The sequence below is a fragment of the Sorex fumeus genome, unplaced genomic scaffold (assembly GCF_029834395.1).
Source record: "Sorex fumeus unplaced genomic scaffold, SorFum_2.1 ptg000030l, whole genome shotgun sequence".
Classification (NCBI taxonomy): domain Eukaryota; kingdom Metazoa; phylum Chordata; class Mammalia; order Eulipotyphla; family Soricidae; genus Sorex; species Sorex fumeus.
The window spans coordinates 21560044-21577487 of NW_026606087.1; the positions used below are offsets into that span (position 1 = coordinate 21560044).

At 48.8% G+C, this 17444-nt stretch overlaps 1 protein-coding gene across 3 annotated transcripts in view; it reads right to left on the reverse strand.

Annotated features, from left to right (window-relative positions):
* Positions 1-2987: 2987 nt before the first annotated feature.
* NARS2 (asparaginyl-tRNA synthetase 2, mitochondrial) overlaps positions 2988-17444 on the reverse strand; it is a 149703-nt gene continuing 135246 nt past the window's right edge. For all 3 annotated transcript variants that reach the window (XM_056116053.1, XM_056116052.1, XM_056116051.1), the window contains 3 exons: positions 10314-10411; positions 7611-7637; positions 2988-3924 (listed from right to left, as the gene is read on the reverse strand). In XM_056116053.1, the coding sequence (XP_055972028.1) occupies positions 3780-3924; positions 7611-7637; positions 10314-10411 (270 nt within the window). In that variant the 3' untranslated portion in view covers positions 2988-3779. The remainder of the gene's footprint in view (positions 3925-7610; positions 7638-10313; positions 10412-17444) is intronic.

Here is a 17444-nt window from a genome sequence, read left to right on the forward strand (position 1 = left end):
CTCACACCCCCGCACAAAACACACTGAAGATGATTTCATTTTTGGGTTTTGGGCCACACCCAGCGGTGCTCAGGACTTACTCCTGGCTCTGTGCTCAGGAATCACTTCTGGTGGGGTGTGGGGGACCATATGGGATGCAGGGATCAAACCTTGGTCAGCCGTGTGCAAGATAAGCACCCTACCTGTTGTATTATCGCTCCAGCCCCTTAAGTTGACTTTAAACTTTCAATGACTTAACTTTACTCCACATATTCAAAGATCTAGCAGATGCTAAAGTCTACATGTTATACTCAAAATCAAGCATCATTAGTATGTCCAGCAGAATTACAGAAGATTAAGTTTAGATGGATGTATATTAATTTCCTCTATTTTAAAATAATAGGTCTAAGTTGGGTAGCAAGTTCAATGCACTGGGGCACAAACTTTGCGGGCCGGTTGATTCTGCCACCACACAGCCCTCTGGGCACCACTGGGAGTGATCCCCGAGCACAGACCCAGTGGCAGCCCTGCGCGCTGCTGTCTGTGGCCCAAATCCTAAACCAGATGACTGTTCAGCATTAGTGGTGAGACTGCAGAGATGAGCTCATTTGCTAAATGCGTCACAGTTCTATTAATGGGAGCACAGGGATCAGAACCTGGGGTTTCCTTAATTCAGTCTTCCAACCCCTGCCCTGCTCTTTGCTGTCACTACTGTTGTGATGAACAGTGGACACTCACTGGCTGCTGTGCTCACACTGGGCAGCAGTGGTTACCAGGAGTCACACAGTTGAAGTCGTAGTTCTTGCACACGTGTCTGCTGTGGACTGCCACCCTCTCACTGTGATACTCCATTCATGGGCAGAGGGCACTGTAGAGTTCTTGGCCACTGGCACCGAGGCCCACACTCACGGCTAGAGGCACTGGCGATGCTCCCCTCACGGCCAGGGGCTGCAGTGGCGCCCACCGGAGACTGCACCCAGCAGTGGGGCTTCCAGTACCCGTAGAGGTCCTAGTAGCCCAGTGCCTTAGTTTCCCCAGTACTTGCTTCTGAGTTAGGTTCAAATAAATAGTACACTTAAGACTAAGAAACAGCCTAAGACAGACAACCATGAGAAAAAGGTTGACATGTGAATTCTGAGTACACAGTAAATCAATCCACACATACACACAACTCAGTGAAGACAGCTTCAAAATATTCTGTAACAGAGCCCGGCAGTCTAAAACCTCCAGAATCCAATTGCCGCCCTGCTTACGGCCAATCTCCACAGGCTTAGATGAGCCTCATCCATGAGCAAATTCGTTGAAAAACTCAGGTATGTAGGTTTTGTGACTGCAATCTTCAGGCTCTCACGGAGTCGGAAGTGGGTGACCTCCCGACCCCCCTGTGCTTCCAGAAGCCTGGAGGTCATACCCACAAATTATCTCTGGCGCCATATAAGCTCATTAATGGCTATGATCTAGAGACTCACAAATAAATCCCTCAGAAGAGAGCAACAAGCTGCAGAGATGCCTCCAGATCCCAAAGTCATCATCCAGTTAAAAATTTAACTCCAGAATCTGCAGAAAACCCAGGTATGCAGGACTTGTGATGGAAAACTCCAGGCTCAACAGAATCAGAAATGCGTGACCTCCCCCACCTCCCCCCTCTTCCAGCAGTTTGGCAGTCATCCCCACAAGCTGTGTCGGCACCATATCATCAATGGCCATGATCCAGAGACTCAACAATAAATCTCTTGGAAGAGAGCACAGAAGGAAAACAAAATATATTTAACTGCAGCTGAATCACCTTATTTAAAATTTTAGAATTCCTGAATTGTGCAGCCACGTTTGCAGCTGTGCAATATTTCATACTCGATATCACAGATGTACCAGGACTAGTACACATTGGATGGGTTGTAAAGTAGAAGGCAACCAATCGAATTAAAAAAAATATTAGTACACAAGGCTCAACCTGAAGCAACATGTTAGTAATCTCTTATACAAGGGCTCAATGACTCCAGGGTGAGATACAACACTCTTCACACACTTTCCTCGAAGGAAACCTCTTTTGACCATTTTTAGAGAATTATTCATAACAAACAATACAAAATAAATGTTTTAGGGCCTGCCTGCTATTGGGGTAGGCTTGGGTGGTGGTTGGGAAATATTGGAAGTAGGTATAATGGTGGTGAGATTGGTATTGGAATATTGAATGTAATAAATTATTGTGAATAACCTGATAAAAATAAAATTAAAAAAAATTCAGTGTAGCACTATAATGGTAAGCACAAATGATGGCATTTCCACGCAACTATGGTATCGATTCGGAGAGGAGCAAGATGCGGAGTGTGTGCTGGTATGTGCCCGTCCCAGACTCCTACAGGGACAAGCTGGGGTGGTTGGGGGGGTCTCCTAGGCACCTATTCATACTGCATCTTGACTCCATAAACACCTGTCTTTTAGGTTGAGCCATGTTGCCAGCCTCCTCCTGGATTAAAAACATCATTCTCCCAATTTTCCCCACAGAGAAGATGCCAAACAGAATTAAAAAAAAAATACAGCTTCTTGGGGCTGGGATGATAGTACAGCACTGGCCTTCTGGTGGCTGATCGAGTTTGAATCCTAGCACTCCATGTGGTCACCTGAGCCCACCAGAAGTGATCCCAGAGCACGTAGCCAGGACTAGCCCTGAGCATAGCTAGGTGTGGCCCCCCCAATCAGCCCCCCCTCCCCAACAAAACTAAAAAACTCAACAACAAAACCAAAAAATAAAAAAACCAAGTTTTGGGGCTAGAGTGATAGTTATAGTGGGTAGGGAGGGTACTTATCTTGCACATCACTGACCTACGTTTGGTCCCCAGTATCCCATATGGTCCCCCTAATCCCACCAGGAGTGATTCCAAAGTACAGAGTCAGGAGGAAGCCCTGAGCACCTCCAGGCCATACACACACACACACACACACACACACACACACACAAAACAAAAAAACCCAAAACTTTTCCCCTTTCATATGTATCAAGAATCTTTTATTATTAGAGAAATTCTCCACATCTATTAGTTAAAATAACTAACACATCTTAACTTTTATAACTAACGATCAAAAGTTGATTGTGACATTAAATTTTTTTTTCTGATTAAAAAATGGATTATTTTCTTCGGTAATGTTCTGTAAAGCTCTAAGAAGGAGATGTGCATTTGCCATAGGCTAAATGAAAGGGAGAAAGGATTCAACATTTCATCGGTAGCTCCCAGTTGATTCCCAAAGGTCAGAGACACAGAGATATGACTGTTAAAGACAAAGTAAACGATACCACCTCATCCTATCTTAGAAACTGGAAGGACCTTGGGGACCATCCAGTCCAACTTCTTTTTCTTCCTCTTGTTTTTTTTTTTTTTTGCTTTTTGCTTTTTGGGTCACACCCGGCGATGCAGAGGGGTTACTCCTGGCTCTGCGCTCAGGAATTACCCTTGGTGGTGCTCAGGGGACCATATGGGATGCTGGGAATTGAACCCAAGTCTGCTGCGTGCAAGGCAAATGCTCTACCCGCTGTGCTATTGCTTCAGCCCCCAACTTTCTTCTTAATAGATTTAAGATTCTCACTGCTGCTGGCACCTCCTCTTGAGAGCATTCGTCTTCCATGAAATGCTGCCCGTGCCTACGAAAGTCATGACCGTATGGCCTTCCCACGCTGTATCCTGTGGCATCAACAGCTCCATGCCAGGATATGCCTGCGTCTGTGTTTCTAATGAACAGTCCTCTAGAATGCACACGCACATGGAGTGCTTCTGCGTGGAGTCATTCCCTTGGCAGGGGTACAGCTATAAAAGGCACGAATGCGTAAATCTTGGAAAAGGGATAACATCCTTGATGTTGTCAACTCCCAGGATACACTGCAGGTAACGTTCAAATCCCATTCCAAATCCTCCATGTGGCACTGATCCAAACCGACGGAGGTCCAGATACCTGATTTGAAAAAAAAAAAAAAAAAGAGAACCATCGCCTATAAATGTGGGAGATCAGACTCTAACATACAAATCCTGATGTTTCAAAAGATCTTGTTTTCTAAAATTATAAAAAAAATTATTAAAGCACCATGAGTTACAAAGTAATTCATAGTTGGGTTGTTGACACACAATGTTCCCTGACCAATCCTGCCAGCAGTGTCCCCTTCCTTCCACCAGTGTCCCCAGGTACCCTCTCCCACCGCCCACCCCACTCCGACCTGCCATCTTGACAGGCACCTTTTAAGTTTGGTTCTTAAAGTTCTGGTCTCCAAACACGATAGCCTCTCAGTATCTGTATTGCAAACCGTAATGCCCAAAAGTAGAGAGAGAGAGTATGGGGAATATTGCCTGCCATGGAGGCAGTGGGAGGGTGGGAAAGGGAGGGTATACCGGGGAGATTGGTGGTGGGAAATGTGCACTGGTGGAGGGATGGGTCTTTGATCATTGTGTGATTATAACTCAAACGTGAAAGCTTGTAACTATATCTCACGGTGATTCAATTGAAAAAAAAAATTGGGGTCTTACGATTTTAGTGTTGCTGAATCTGTGGTTTGGAGATTTAGAGCTATCATTCCTTATTTTTGCAATCTTTTTTGGGGGGCTTCCTCACTTCTGGCAGTACTCAGGGCTTTCTCTTTGTCTCTGTGCTCAGACATGTCTGGTGAACTCAGGGGACCATAAAGGATGCTGGGGATTGAACCCAGATTGGCTGCATGCAAGGCAAGCACCCTCCCCTCGGTACTATCTCTTCAGTCCCTATAATAATTCAAAACAAACAAACAAACAATTCACATCATTGTCCTTCCACAGAAAGATGAAGGAAAAAGAAGTTAAAAGTGACCTGATTCCAACACCCACCCGGCAGGCTGCCTGTCACCAGGTGGGTCGCCCCTCACTCAATCCTGCATCTTTTTTTTTTCTTTCTTTAATTTATTTATTTTTAAGTTTCACTGAATCACCGTGAGATAGTTACAAGCTCTCATGTTTGGGTTACAATCACACAATGATCAAACACCCATCCCTCCACCAGTGCACATCCCCCATCACCAATCTCCCCAGTATACCCCACCTCCCATCTTCACCCCGCCTCCATGGCAGACAATATTCCCCATACTCTCTCTCTACTTTTGGCCATTATGGTTTGCAATATAGACACTGAGAGGTTATCATGTTTGGTCCTTTAGCTACTTTCTGCACTCATCTCCCATCCCGACCGAATCCTCCAGCCATCATTTTCTTAGTGATCCCTTCTCTATTCCAGCTGCCTTCTCCCCTTTGCTCATGAGGCAGACTTCCAGCTATGGAGCAATCTACCTGTACTGTGTATCCTTAGCTGGAGCGATAGCACAGCGGTAGGGCGTTTGCCTTGCACGCAGCCAACATGGTCGACCCAAGTTCGATTCCTCCGCCCCTCTCGGAGAGCCCGGCAAGCTACCGAGAGGATCTCGCCCGCACGGCAGAGCCTGGCAAGCTCCCCGTGACATATTCGATATGCCAGACACAGTAACAACAAAGTCTCCAATGGAGAGGTTACTGGGCCCGCTCGAGCAAATCGATGAACGGGAGGACCGTGACCGTGTTTCCTTAGGTGTCAGCCTCATGTTATGTTGTTTTATACTCCACAAATGAGTGCATCTTTTAAGCCATTCAGATATTCCCAAAGAGGAATGCTGCTTCATTAGGCCATGCATTACTAATGGCTTTGTCACTTTCCTTGAAAATGGTCTTTTGGCACTTTGTGGTGTGTTAATGTAAGTCTTTCTTTACCAAAATTATATTGTTCAACACACGTGAAGGATTAAAAAGATTTACCTGAAACAATATCTCCTACCATATGATACTACCAGTAAATGATACCAAGGGCAAATCCAACGTCTTTTTGCGTGTTTGTTTTTAGAAATGCTCAGGGCTTACTCCTGGCTCTGTATTCAGGAATCTCCACTGGCAGTGCTTGGGGGGGACCAGATGGGATGCCGGGGATTGAACCCTGATCGGCCGCATGCAAAGCAAACACCCTCCCCGCTGCACTCTAGCTCCAGTCCCAGACCCAGGGTCTTATCCAGGCACTTAACTCCAATGTCTGCTATAGAATAGATGATCACTATACCAAAGATTTCTTGTTTGAAGCACTAACATGTAATCTTGTTTTTTTTTTTTGGGGGGTGGGGGTGGGAATAAAGACTCAAAGACACTGAGTGTGTCTAAGAGTCTAACTGGTTAATGAGACTTTCAAGGGCCATTCCTGGATTAGTGCTGTGTGTGTGTGTGTGTGTGTGTGTGTGCGCGCGCACATCTCTGCACGCATGTATGTGTGATACGTGTGCATGCATGCATGCCAAGGACTGGACATATGTTAATAACTGAGCCTCACACATGTCAAACACACACTACCACTGAGCGACTCTCACCCCCTTAGGTGAACTTTAAACTTTCTGAATCTGTTTTTTTTTTTTTCTGGGGGGGGGAAATGGGGGGTTGGGGCCATATTCCATGGTCTCAGGACTCCTCCTGGCTTACTGTTCAGGAGTTGCCCCTGGTGGTCTCAAGGGTCCCCACAGTGCCAGGGATTGAACTGAGGCCTCCTGCAGGCAAAACCGTTGGTCATCTCCCAGGGCCCCTTTCATGCATGTCAGAAACTTTGCCTCTTCATTACCAAAAGGCAAGTGTGTCCCTTGATTCTTTCGCTTCCCAACTGTTGACACTGTTATCCAACCCTGAGGCAATGCTATTAGAAAAATACAAGCTTGTCTAGATATCAAAAAGGGCTTGGGGACAGACTGCAAAGACAAGCAAAGGGAGTTCCAAGAAGTAAATATAGGAGAGCCAACAGGAGATCTTCCCTGGGCTGCTGAGATTTCCAGATCCCTAGGCTGGATCACTTAGCTCGCACCCTGGTCTCACAGAGAGGAGAAAGGAAGCACAGTGATTACGAGCAAGGGGCAGCTCTAGGCTGGTTAACGAGAGCTCTCGGTTAAGCTCGTCGACACCTCTGAACCCCAGGCTAGAGACTTATCAGAAACAGGTAAGAATAATATAGGGGGCCCGGGGGTGCTGCTCACTGGCAGAACTCTGACTTGCACTCAAGACGTCACTGGTCCTAGTGTGAGGACCATGATAAAAAGAGAGGAGAGAGAGGAGGCAGAGGAGGGGAGAGACGGGGGAAAGAAGGAAGAGAGGAGAGAGAAGGGAGAGGGAAATAAGGCGGAAGAGAGAGGGAGAGGGGAGGGGAGGAGAAAGGGAGAGAAGAGGCGGAGGAGAGAGAAGGGGAGGAGGAGAGAGGGAGAGGAGAGAGAAGGGGAGAAAGAGGGAGGAGGTAAAACAGGGACAGAGATGAAGAGGGAAAACGGAGAGGGAAGGGGAGGAGAGAAGAGGGAAAGATGGAGGGAGGAAAGAGAGAAGAGGGAGAGACAGGGGCAGAGGGAGAAAAGGAGAGAGGAGAGAGAGGGGGGCAGGAGAGGAGTGCCTCGTTCTCTGGTGTTGTCATGATCACATAAAAATGTTCACGGCATTCCCTGGCCAAACGGCGCTCAATGTTACTATTTAAGGACCCCAACGTTTCTCTTCACGCGTGCCCACAGTCCTCTGGGTGCAGTCACGGAGCACTCGCTCACCGGCTAGAGTAAGAATCAGGGGCCGTGTTCTTACCATTGGTAGGTTTCCGTCAGTCCGAGTCTGGAAGAGAACAGAACAACATGGTTTCAGAGAATGAATGGTGTCATGAGAAGTCTGCCCACCGCCAGCGGTTTCATCCTGGGCGGGACGCAGAGAGCCCTGCGTCCTGGAGTGTAAACCACAACCTCTGTCCTCTCCAGAAACACGTAGAAATATGGGGCAGCCGGGAGAGAGGGACGGTCCAGCAGACGTCACTGACAGTGGATGCTACTACAGCAGGTGGGGAGGGTGCAGACCCCAGAAGCAGGGGCTCCTGTCATGCCCGCTGACTGTCCTGGGACATCCTATTAGTGCTAGGACCATTACTGGGGCTACCAGGAGGTGGCAAAGGCGAGGGGACAGACATACCCTTAGTGGAGCTCAGGGGGCAGTGAGGGCTCCAGCAGGCACACCAGGCGCCCCAGTGCCCAGAGCTGCCTTCCCAGCCAGTGCCACCCACCCCTTAGTTCTTTCGATTGTAGTAAAGTAACGACAGAGTGCTTTATAATTTTTTTCCCCCTCAAGGCTTACTCCTAGTTCTTTGCTTAGGGATCACTCCTGGCTGTGCGAAGGGTGGAGAGGTGGTGGGCAGTGCTGGCCGTGGGACCTGGACCCACTGTGTGCAAAGCAAGGGACTCAACCCCTGCGCCATCTGTCCAGTTCTAGAAATGATGACAGATTTTAATTTTATTTACTTTTGATTTTGGGGGTTACACCTGGAGATGCTCAGGGGTTACTCCTGGCTCTGCACTCAGGAATTACTCCCGGTGGCGCTCAGGAGACCATATGGGATGCCGGGGACTCGAACCCGGGTTGGCCGTGTGCAAGGCAAACGCCCTCCCTGCTGTGTTATTGGTCTGGCCCGTGATGACAGAAGTTTAAAGCTCTTACTACCAATCGAACTTAATTTTCAACCCTTCAACCAGAGTGAAGAAACACAGTGAAACGCACACGCATGGCGAAAACATGGACAAAAGTCACACGCGGATCCTGGAGACGGGGAAAAACACAGATCCATTCCATTAGGAGAGATAAATCTGGATGTTGTCAGATTTAGGCAAACACTTATTGCTATGAGGAAAGGTTTCCTGAAGGGAGGACGCGAGCAAAGAAAACAGACCAATTAATCTTTCAACAGATGAAGTTTCTTGCCATGTGATTTTTATTGGGCTTTAAAAAAAAAATGCAGAGAATCTTCAGATTCTTTTCGTGTAAGGAGTTTGCCCTTCACAGCAATTCCATGATTTTCCCAGGACTTTCTAACGCTATGGTAACAGTAAGGAGAGAGTTGTCGGAACCATAGAAAAGAACCCTCCCAGAATACATTTATCCCTTTTCTTCTGGCCTCGAACCAAATACAGCAGTTCAAATGATGAGGATTACAAAATCCAGTTACCCAACAGATTTATGGGTTGGGATCTTGGAAAAGCTTCAACTTTTAAAGTTGTTTCTCCATTAGGAAAAGAGGCTTCACAAATAGCTAATTTTTACAGAGTATTTTCAAACAATCATGGCCTTTCCAGGTTCCTACGAAACCCCGCACTCTCTGGAGAGTAGAAAAGCTACCCCTGGCCTTTAAAAAAATTTTTTTCTTTTCTTTTTTAAAGTGCGGCACAGCAAAAGTGGAACCTGTGGAGAAGAGAAGTTTAGAGTCTTGGTCAGTTTGGGAAGCCACTGTGGTTTGCTGGCAGACCCTGGACCCTCGGGAGTGGTAGCTCGATCCGAAACAAGAGTCCCACTTCTTGGCTCCAAAACATTTCCTGTGTGCTCATGGATTCAGTTCCCAGATCAGAAGCTAAACTGATGCAGATACAAAAATCAAGACTCGCACACAGGAGAAAATTGCGACGGGAACCTGTTTATTCAAAATTTCTGCTTAGGGGATATTTTCAGTATTACTCTTTCCCCGGTGTCAACCTTTCCCTAGTCTGTCCTCCTTCCTTCCTTCCTTCCTTCCTTCCTTCCTTCCTTCCTTCCTTCCTTCCTCCCTCCCTCCCTCCTTCCTTCCTCTCCTCCCCTCCCCTCCGGGCCATAACTCCTTCCTTCCTTCCTTCCTTCCTTCCTTCCTTCCTTCCTTCCTTCCTTCCTTCCTTCCTTCCTTTCTCCCTCCCTCCCTCCCTCCCTCCCTCCCTCCCTCCCTCCCTCCCTCCCTCCCTCCCTCCCTCCCTCCATACCTCCATACCTCAATCCCTCCCTCCCTCAACTCCCCTCCCATTCCCTCTGGGCCATAACTGGCTCTGTGCTCAGGGATGGCCCTTGCTCTGGGGACTCTATGGGGTTCTGGGGGTTGAGCCCAGATCAGCAGCATGCAAGCCAGGAACTCAACCTGCTGTCCCATCTTTCCGGCCCCACACTTTTCTTTTTGTCCCTGTAGGAGCCTGTCAATCATCATTAAGAAAAGCAGAAAAAAAAAAACACCCAAAAACAAAAATGAAGGAGGACCAACTTCAAGAGCAGACGACCCCTCCTTTGATCCCTTTGTGAATCTGTCCTTGCTTTGAGAGGGACAGAAATGGGCAGCTGTGGCCTTGCTTCACTTGACAACTCCTGTCTGTAAGAAAGGGAAGCCAAGCTTGGACAGTGGGGTAATGACCTCACCAAGGTTGAGGCCCCGGTGCTGCCTGCTGCCCTCTCCCGGACACTGCCCGGGGCCTCCTTCCGAGGTCTGGATTGTCTTTCTCCGAGGTTGCCCCATACCTGGCTAGCTGCTGCTTTAGGAAATGAGGCCGTTCTTCTCTGAGGCTTCCTCCAAAGAGCTCGCCCACACCCGGGACCAGAAGATCGACAGCAGCCACCTGGGATGGAGGGAAAAAGCCCGAGATCATTACATTTTCAGGGAACCCCGGCAACCGCCAGGTTCCTAAGCAAGTGGAACTTTTGAACACTTCGACAATCGATTCAACTGTGTCCCCCAACTTTCTTTATGGGACTGCCTCACAGACCCTGGTTCCAGTCAAGCACCGAGACTGCCCGTCGAGCAAGGATGCAGGCTCAGCCTCTTCTCTCTTCTCAGCCGCTTTGGCAAGCTACCGAGAGTATCTCGCCCGCACGGCAGAGCCTGGCAAGCTCCCCGTGACGTATTCGATATGCCAGACACAGTAACAACAAAGTCTCCAGTGGAGACGTTACTGGGCCCGCTCGAGCAAATCGATGATCAACGGGAGGGCTTTGGCGGCATATCACGAAAATGTCTTTTCCGCACACGCCACATAGACGTTCGGGATTAGAAACGTGGGAAGTACTACACAGGATGAAACATAAAACTTACTTTGATGTCCTATCTAATACGGAACAATACATCTCCGATGTCAAGAAAAAGACTTCACCTAATTTTAAAGGTTTTGTTCGGGGGCCAGAGCTGGTGGCACTCAGGTGTCATGCTGCCTGCTGCTCGGGGCCACGCCTGGGGGTTGCTCTGGGGATTGAACCTCCATGCTCTGCAAAGCCTGGCCTTCAGCCTGCCGGCCACACCCAGCAATGCTCAGGGGTTACTCCCGGCTCTGCACTCAGGAATTACGCCTGGTGGTGCTCGGGGGACCATATGGGATGTCGGAGATCAAACCCGGGTTGGCCGCGTACAAAGCCAACGCCCTATCTGCTGTACCATTTCTCTGGCCCTGCCACTTCATGTTTTAATAGCTGTACAGATCACTCCTTAAAAGCATCTTATTTAATGACCTTTCTTCGGCTGGGCATTAAGGTGGTGCGTTGCTTTTTTTTTTTTTTTTTTGCCGCTTATAAATAATGTTTAGCAATGAAGATTAAACAAAAGTTGCAGGATTTTGTTAGGCTATGTAAAATCGGACTTAATCTTTTCAATTTTTGTCGTTGTTTGGTCTTTGGGCCTCACTTGGCAGGACCCTTACTCAGGGCGGGGCTCAGGGGGCCATGCATGGTCTGGGGACTGAAGTGAGGTCGTGAGCAAGTGCCCTACCCACTGTACCATCTCTCTGCCTCCTATGACCTGATTCCTAATCAAGGACCTTAAAACAAAAAATCGAGAAACTGAGAGAAATTATGAGGAGAAGGAAACACAGAGAGATGGGACAGCCAGAGAAGATGCTCTGCAGGTAGGTGGTCCAGGTCCAATTCCGGGCCCTGCCCTGGCTCCCAAGCACACCTTGTAAAAACCCCGAGGCACCATGGGTGTGGCCTGAAAAACCAAAGCCCAATTAAAATGAATTAAAGAATGTAGGAATCAGTACACTCCTAGGGATACTAGAACCTTTATTGTCAGGAATTTGGCAAAAGAGAACCAGAAGTCTTTAAAAAGTACCGTTCACGGTCTGGGAGATAGTTCAGTGGTTGGAGCATGTGGTCTACATGAAGAGTCCTGAGTTTGATTCCTGCACCGCAAGGTCCCCTGAGCAACCCCAGGAGTGACCTCTAACACTGCCAAGTGTGGCCCCAAGCCCAAGAAAAACACTGAAAAAACAGAAAGGGAAAAAAAAAGTAAACAGAACATTCTATCCTCATGGCGCTGAGTAATACACAGGATTAGGCACACGCAACATCTGCCACTCTTGAGTCTCAGGAAGGAAGAGTCCGTTCGACTGGGGTACGTGCTTCTGAAGCTTCTGAGCCAACGTGAAAGGCTTGCGGCCTCCAACAGGGCTTAGAACCAGCGACCGGAAGAATAACGAGCCACCGGCCAGCTGCGGCGGGTGGCCAGTGGCCAGTGGCTCGGGGCTCGGGGGACCCTGCTGAAATGTGCGTTTTCTGTTCGTTCAACAGCACCAGACAAGGGAGCCACTGTGGGCTGGCCTTGCCGCGGGTACCCTCTGGGATCTCAGCATTTTTGGCAGGTCTCAATTATGTTAATTTCTGACCTTGCTTCCCCTTCCAGCTTCCCTTCCGGCCGTCGCTGCTGCAATGGCTCTGGGTGTTCTCCGGCCAGACTGAGTCCAACTGTGCCTGGGGTTGGCATCAGGGATCACAGGGGCAGGCTGGGGATGCCAAGATGCGGGACTGAAACTCTGGGACTCAGCAACCGCTAGGCGGGTGCTCCCCAGCGATCCATTCCCCAGGCCCTCCTTTCTGTTTCTTAAATGCAATTATTAAAAGGGCACACAAGGGTCCTGCTTAGATATTTTGGATTACAAAACTCCTTGTTTCTGTGGTTTTTGAGTCATATCTGGCGGTGCTCAGGGCTTACTCCTGGCTCTGTTTACTCCTGGATCCGTCCTGGCGGTCCTCAGGGAATCCTCTGGGGTTCCCGGGATGGAACGTGGGTTGGCCTTGTGCACGGCGGGTGCCTTCCTGTACTATCCCTCTGACCCAGCCCATCTGTATTTTAATAATCTGAGCTAATTGCAGAACTAAATGTGGAACCTGGAAGTTTTTAAACCTTTCTGTATGGTGGGTGTTTGTTTATCTGGAATATTTGCAATTGCATAGTAATCAACTGTGGAACTGGAAGCTTCTGAATCTTTAGAGTTGCTTTAAGAATATGATGCCATCTTCAAAAATATTTCAAAAGGGGGCTGGAGTGATAGCTCAGTGGGTAGGGCGTTTGCCTTGCATGCAGCCGACCCGGGTTCGAGTCCCAGCATTCTATATGGTCCCCCGAGGAACGCCAAGAGTAATTCCTGAGTGCAGAGCCAGGAGTAACCCCTGTGCATCGTTGGGTGTGACTCAAAAAGAAAAAAAAAATATCTCCCTCTTCCTAATAACAATCTAAATGACTGAACCCAACAGTCACCAGATTGATTATAAATTAATGTGGAATGATATATTTTTGCCAGGATACAGTAAGTAACACTGTAGCCATTAACAATCTAAGAAGCTCAGTCTTAATATCAAAGTATTCGTGACCTATTTTGCCAGATAATTCTTTCTCCTGAGGATCTACTTTATGCCTTGTGGGATATTTAGCAGGAAAGCTGACCTTGGCTCATTCCATGCTACTTACACTCTCCCATCTGTGACAACTGGAAGTATCTCCAGATACTGCTCAATGGCTCCCTCATGGGGGTGAGGATGAACTAAAGCCTGAAGGGGAACCACAGATTTTACAAAAATGAATTACCTTAAAAAAAAAAAAAGTCCACCTGGGCTTGAAGCGGAGAAAAACCAAAGCAACACAAACAAAAACAATTTCTGAAGTAATAGTGAATTTTGTGGCAGATGGGGAAAAAAGAACATGGGCATTTATGTGCAAAAGCATCTGTCCATTGGGGCCAGAGTGACAGTACAGTGAGTAGGGCATTTGCCTTGCATGCAGCCAATCCGGGATTGATCCCTGGCAGCCTACATAATCCCCCGAGCACTGCTAGGAGTAACTCCTGAGTACAGAGCCAGGAGTAACGTCTGAGCATTGCCAGGTGTGGCCAAAACCCCAAACAAACAAAAGAACCAAAAAAATCGCCTTTGTTCCTAAAAGTGAGGCAGGCAGGTAGACAGGAAAGAGCCCATGGCAATGGATTTTCTGAGAAGCAATAACTCCAAAAACACTGAAACTGCAAGAATTAAGGCCTGGGCCTGATAAGAGCTTCCTGGCACCAGTGACAGACCCTATGAAGGCTGGACCCCACAGAGACGCAAACTTCAGCGGGACTGCAGTTAAGGATCTGAAGGAGGCTTATGACACCTGAAGGATCCTCACCTCTGCCAGAGAACCTCCAGACCAAGGCAACCCTCCTTGGCAACCCACCTAGCAAAGAGCTCTTACCTAGCTAGAAAGCCCCACATGGGGGCAGGCTGGAGAACCCCATAAACGCCACCTTGAACAAAGGAAGGGCCTGCCCGAGCCCATGTGCTGCTGGTGCCCACGTGGCTGAACACATATGCTGCCCGCATCTCCCCTCTTGAGACGTGGCCTGAGGCTCTCTCCACCTGTGGAGAAAGCCCCCCACCCCACACACCTTCTCCCTTGAGTGTCACTTTCTCACTTTCTCTCCTTCCTTCTCCTTCCTAAAAGCCTCCCAATAAAATCTGCTTTGACTTCACTGCGTGTCTTCTCCTGAAATTCCTTCCTTTCTGGGAGGAAGACAAGAACCCTGACACCCAGGGTAAGGCCCAGGACTGACTGTCCTTTCCTGTCGTCCCCGGGTCGGAAGAAAGTGACCCTCTCTTTCACCTCACACAAGCCACCCATGGGGGCCCATCGACTTCAAAAGTATCTGCCTACAAATAATGTACGTAAGACACATCGGCTCCCATATACATGTCAGAGCAGTTACATGACTGCGTGCGCGTGGGCGGGCAGAAAGGGGGGAGCCATGAAGGACCACCAACTCGGCCGGTCCCTGAGCCACTTGCCAGCACCCCTCCCCTCCCAACCATGCTCCGCCCTCTCAGCCCACTCCTCATCAAGAAGTGGGGTGCAGGTTAGTGGCCCCCTTCTTCCTTCTTCTGTCCTCTGGGAGAGGAACTCAGAAGTAGGAAAGAAACATCCAGGCACTCATGTTCGTGACTGAGAAACGGAGGGAGGGATGAGCCGGTTGGGGCCCCAACGCACCAGAAACCTTAGCTCAGAGCAGGCCCAGAGGCCACCCATGGCTTTAAATGCATTTCTGGGCTTTGGCACAAGGAGCATTTGCTTCCAAGCTTGGGCGAGACCTGTATCTTTTGCAGAAGGGACTCCTCCATGACAGAGGGTGCTGTTTCCTCTTAATCAAGGACAGATTTGGGGGGGCCAAGGAGGCGGCTCAGAGGGCTGGAGCATGTGCTTCGCATCCAAGAGCTGGGGGGAGGGGGTTGCACTCGGCACCCATGGTTCCAGGGGCATTGCTGGAAGTGGCCCCCAACAAGCCATCTCCTTTCGGCCCAAGATATTTCTTTCTGGAGCCAGGCCTGAAGGCTGCTCTCTTCCTCTGCACCCTCTACTCTTCCTTGACTTCCCCTTCAGCCTGAGGGGCTCTCTGCTTCCTACTTTTATTTTGTTTTTGTTTTTGATTTATATTTTGTGTTGTTTTATTTTTACTTACTTTTACATTTTCATTAGTGAAACACCATGAGGTACAGTTGTAGACTTAACAATTTTTTTTTAAATTTTTTTTTCTTTCTGGGTCACACCCGGCTATGCACAGGGGTTACTCCTGGCTCTGCACTCAGGAGTTACTCCTGGCGGTGCTCAGGGGACCACATGGGATGCTGGGAATCGAACCCGGGTCGGCCGCGTGCAAGGCAAACGCCCTACCTGCTGGTGCTATCGCTCCAGCCCCGACTTAAAAATTTTTGTGCTTGGGTTTCAATTATACAATGATCAAGTACGTATTCTCCAGCCCGTGTGCAGAATCCAAGCACTGTCTGAGAGGTGAAGCCACAGCAGGGCAGAGAGCTCAGCTATAAAGACACCTCAGGCTGGAATTACGACGTGGGAAGGGAATCACACCCATGGCTAAAAGAGAAGATGAAATCGTGCCATTTGCCAGGACGTGGGTGGATCTGGAGAGGGTCCCGCTGAGCGCGGGCAGGAGGGAGACATAAGATGATCTCCCATAATCATTTCACAAATGATGTAAAGAAAAGGGATATACAGAAACAGAGAGTGAAACAACCAATGCCCCACGGCAACAGCACCTGAAAACCGGGCTACTGAACCCAGTGTGGGGGGGAGGCAGGGGTCAGGAAGCAGGCTCAGTGTGGGGAGGGCATTCTGGGGAGAGTGGTGTTGGAATGTTTTTAGGTATGAAACTATTATTTGGTTTGTTTGGGGACCACACCCGGAGGTGCTAAGGGTTTAACTGCTGGCTCTGCACTCAGGGGTTACTCCTGGTGGGTTTGGAGGACCCTATGGGGTGCCGGGGACAGAATCCAGGTCAATTGTGTGCAAGGCAAAAGCACCTTACCTGCAGTACTGTCTGTAGCCCCTGAAACCCTATTAACAGTCTTATAAATCATGGGGCCTCAAGTAAAAAATAAATATTGAAAAAAAAAAAAGAATCAATGAGAAAAACTTGGTTATGTGTTTGCAAAGGAAGGTGCAGCCAGATGGGCTGAGTGCAAAGAGGTTGGAAACAGCTGGCTGGCGGAGGCAGAGTCACAGCTTCCCTTTTGGGCGGGCGGGGCTGCGGCTGAACAACGCAGCTCCCGAGTGGGGAAAGGGATGTGCCACTGCTTTCCACGGGCGATGCCCAAGAGCCTGGAAACTGCCATTCGCAGAAGGTACATGGCTTGCATGCCTGGTCCTGGTTCTATCCCCATCACATAAAGTCCCTGAGCACCACAAGGGGGTCACTCCTGAGCACCACTGGGTGTGGCCAAAAAACCCATGCCTACCCCAAGGGGGAAAAAAAAAAAACCAGAAACGTCCTCTTGGTTCCAGGTTGACCAAATCTGACCACATCAAAACTGACCCAATTTCCGCATCTCTTGAGAGTCTGAAGCAAGTGGAAGAACTTTGGTTCTGCTAACTTGACTCTCTTACACAGATACAACGGCAGCTTCTGGTAATTTCACGACACTCTGTGCTGACTTCTCCAGTCCTGATCTACATTTATTCCACGCTGGGTACTTCGTCCAGGGCAGCATGCTGCCTGGGACACACTTCCTTACTTCCTTCCACTGTGTGTGTGACTTGCTTTGATGAAGCACAATCTCCTGTTCAGCAATAGTACTTGGCAAGAAACGGCACAGACCTTGGTCTCTTTGGCATACCCTCCCCCAACCCAGCCCCACCCCCCCTTCATTAACTCCACCATACTGGAAATAAGACTCAGGCCTTGAATCAAAAACCAGAAGGGCTTGACAGGAACAACAACACCTGTGATACATGATCTTTTCTGTGCCGACTTCAAAGAGAAGAGGAGTGCCATGCCCTTCCTCCTCTAACTCTCCTCCTACCTGTCTCCCTTGATCAACACTGAAGAAAAACAAAATTAAATG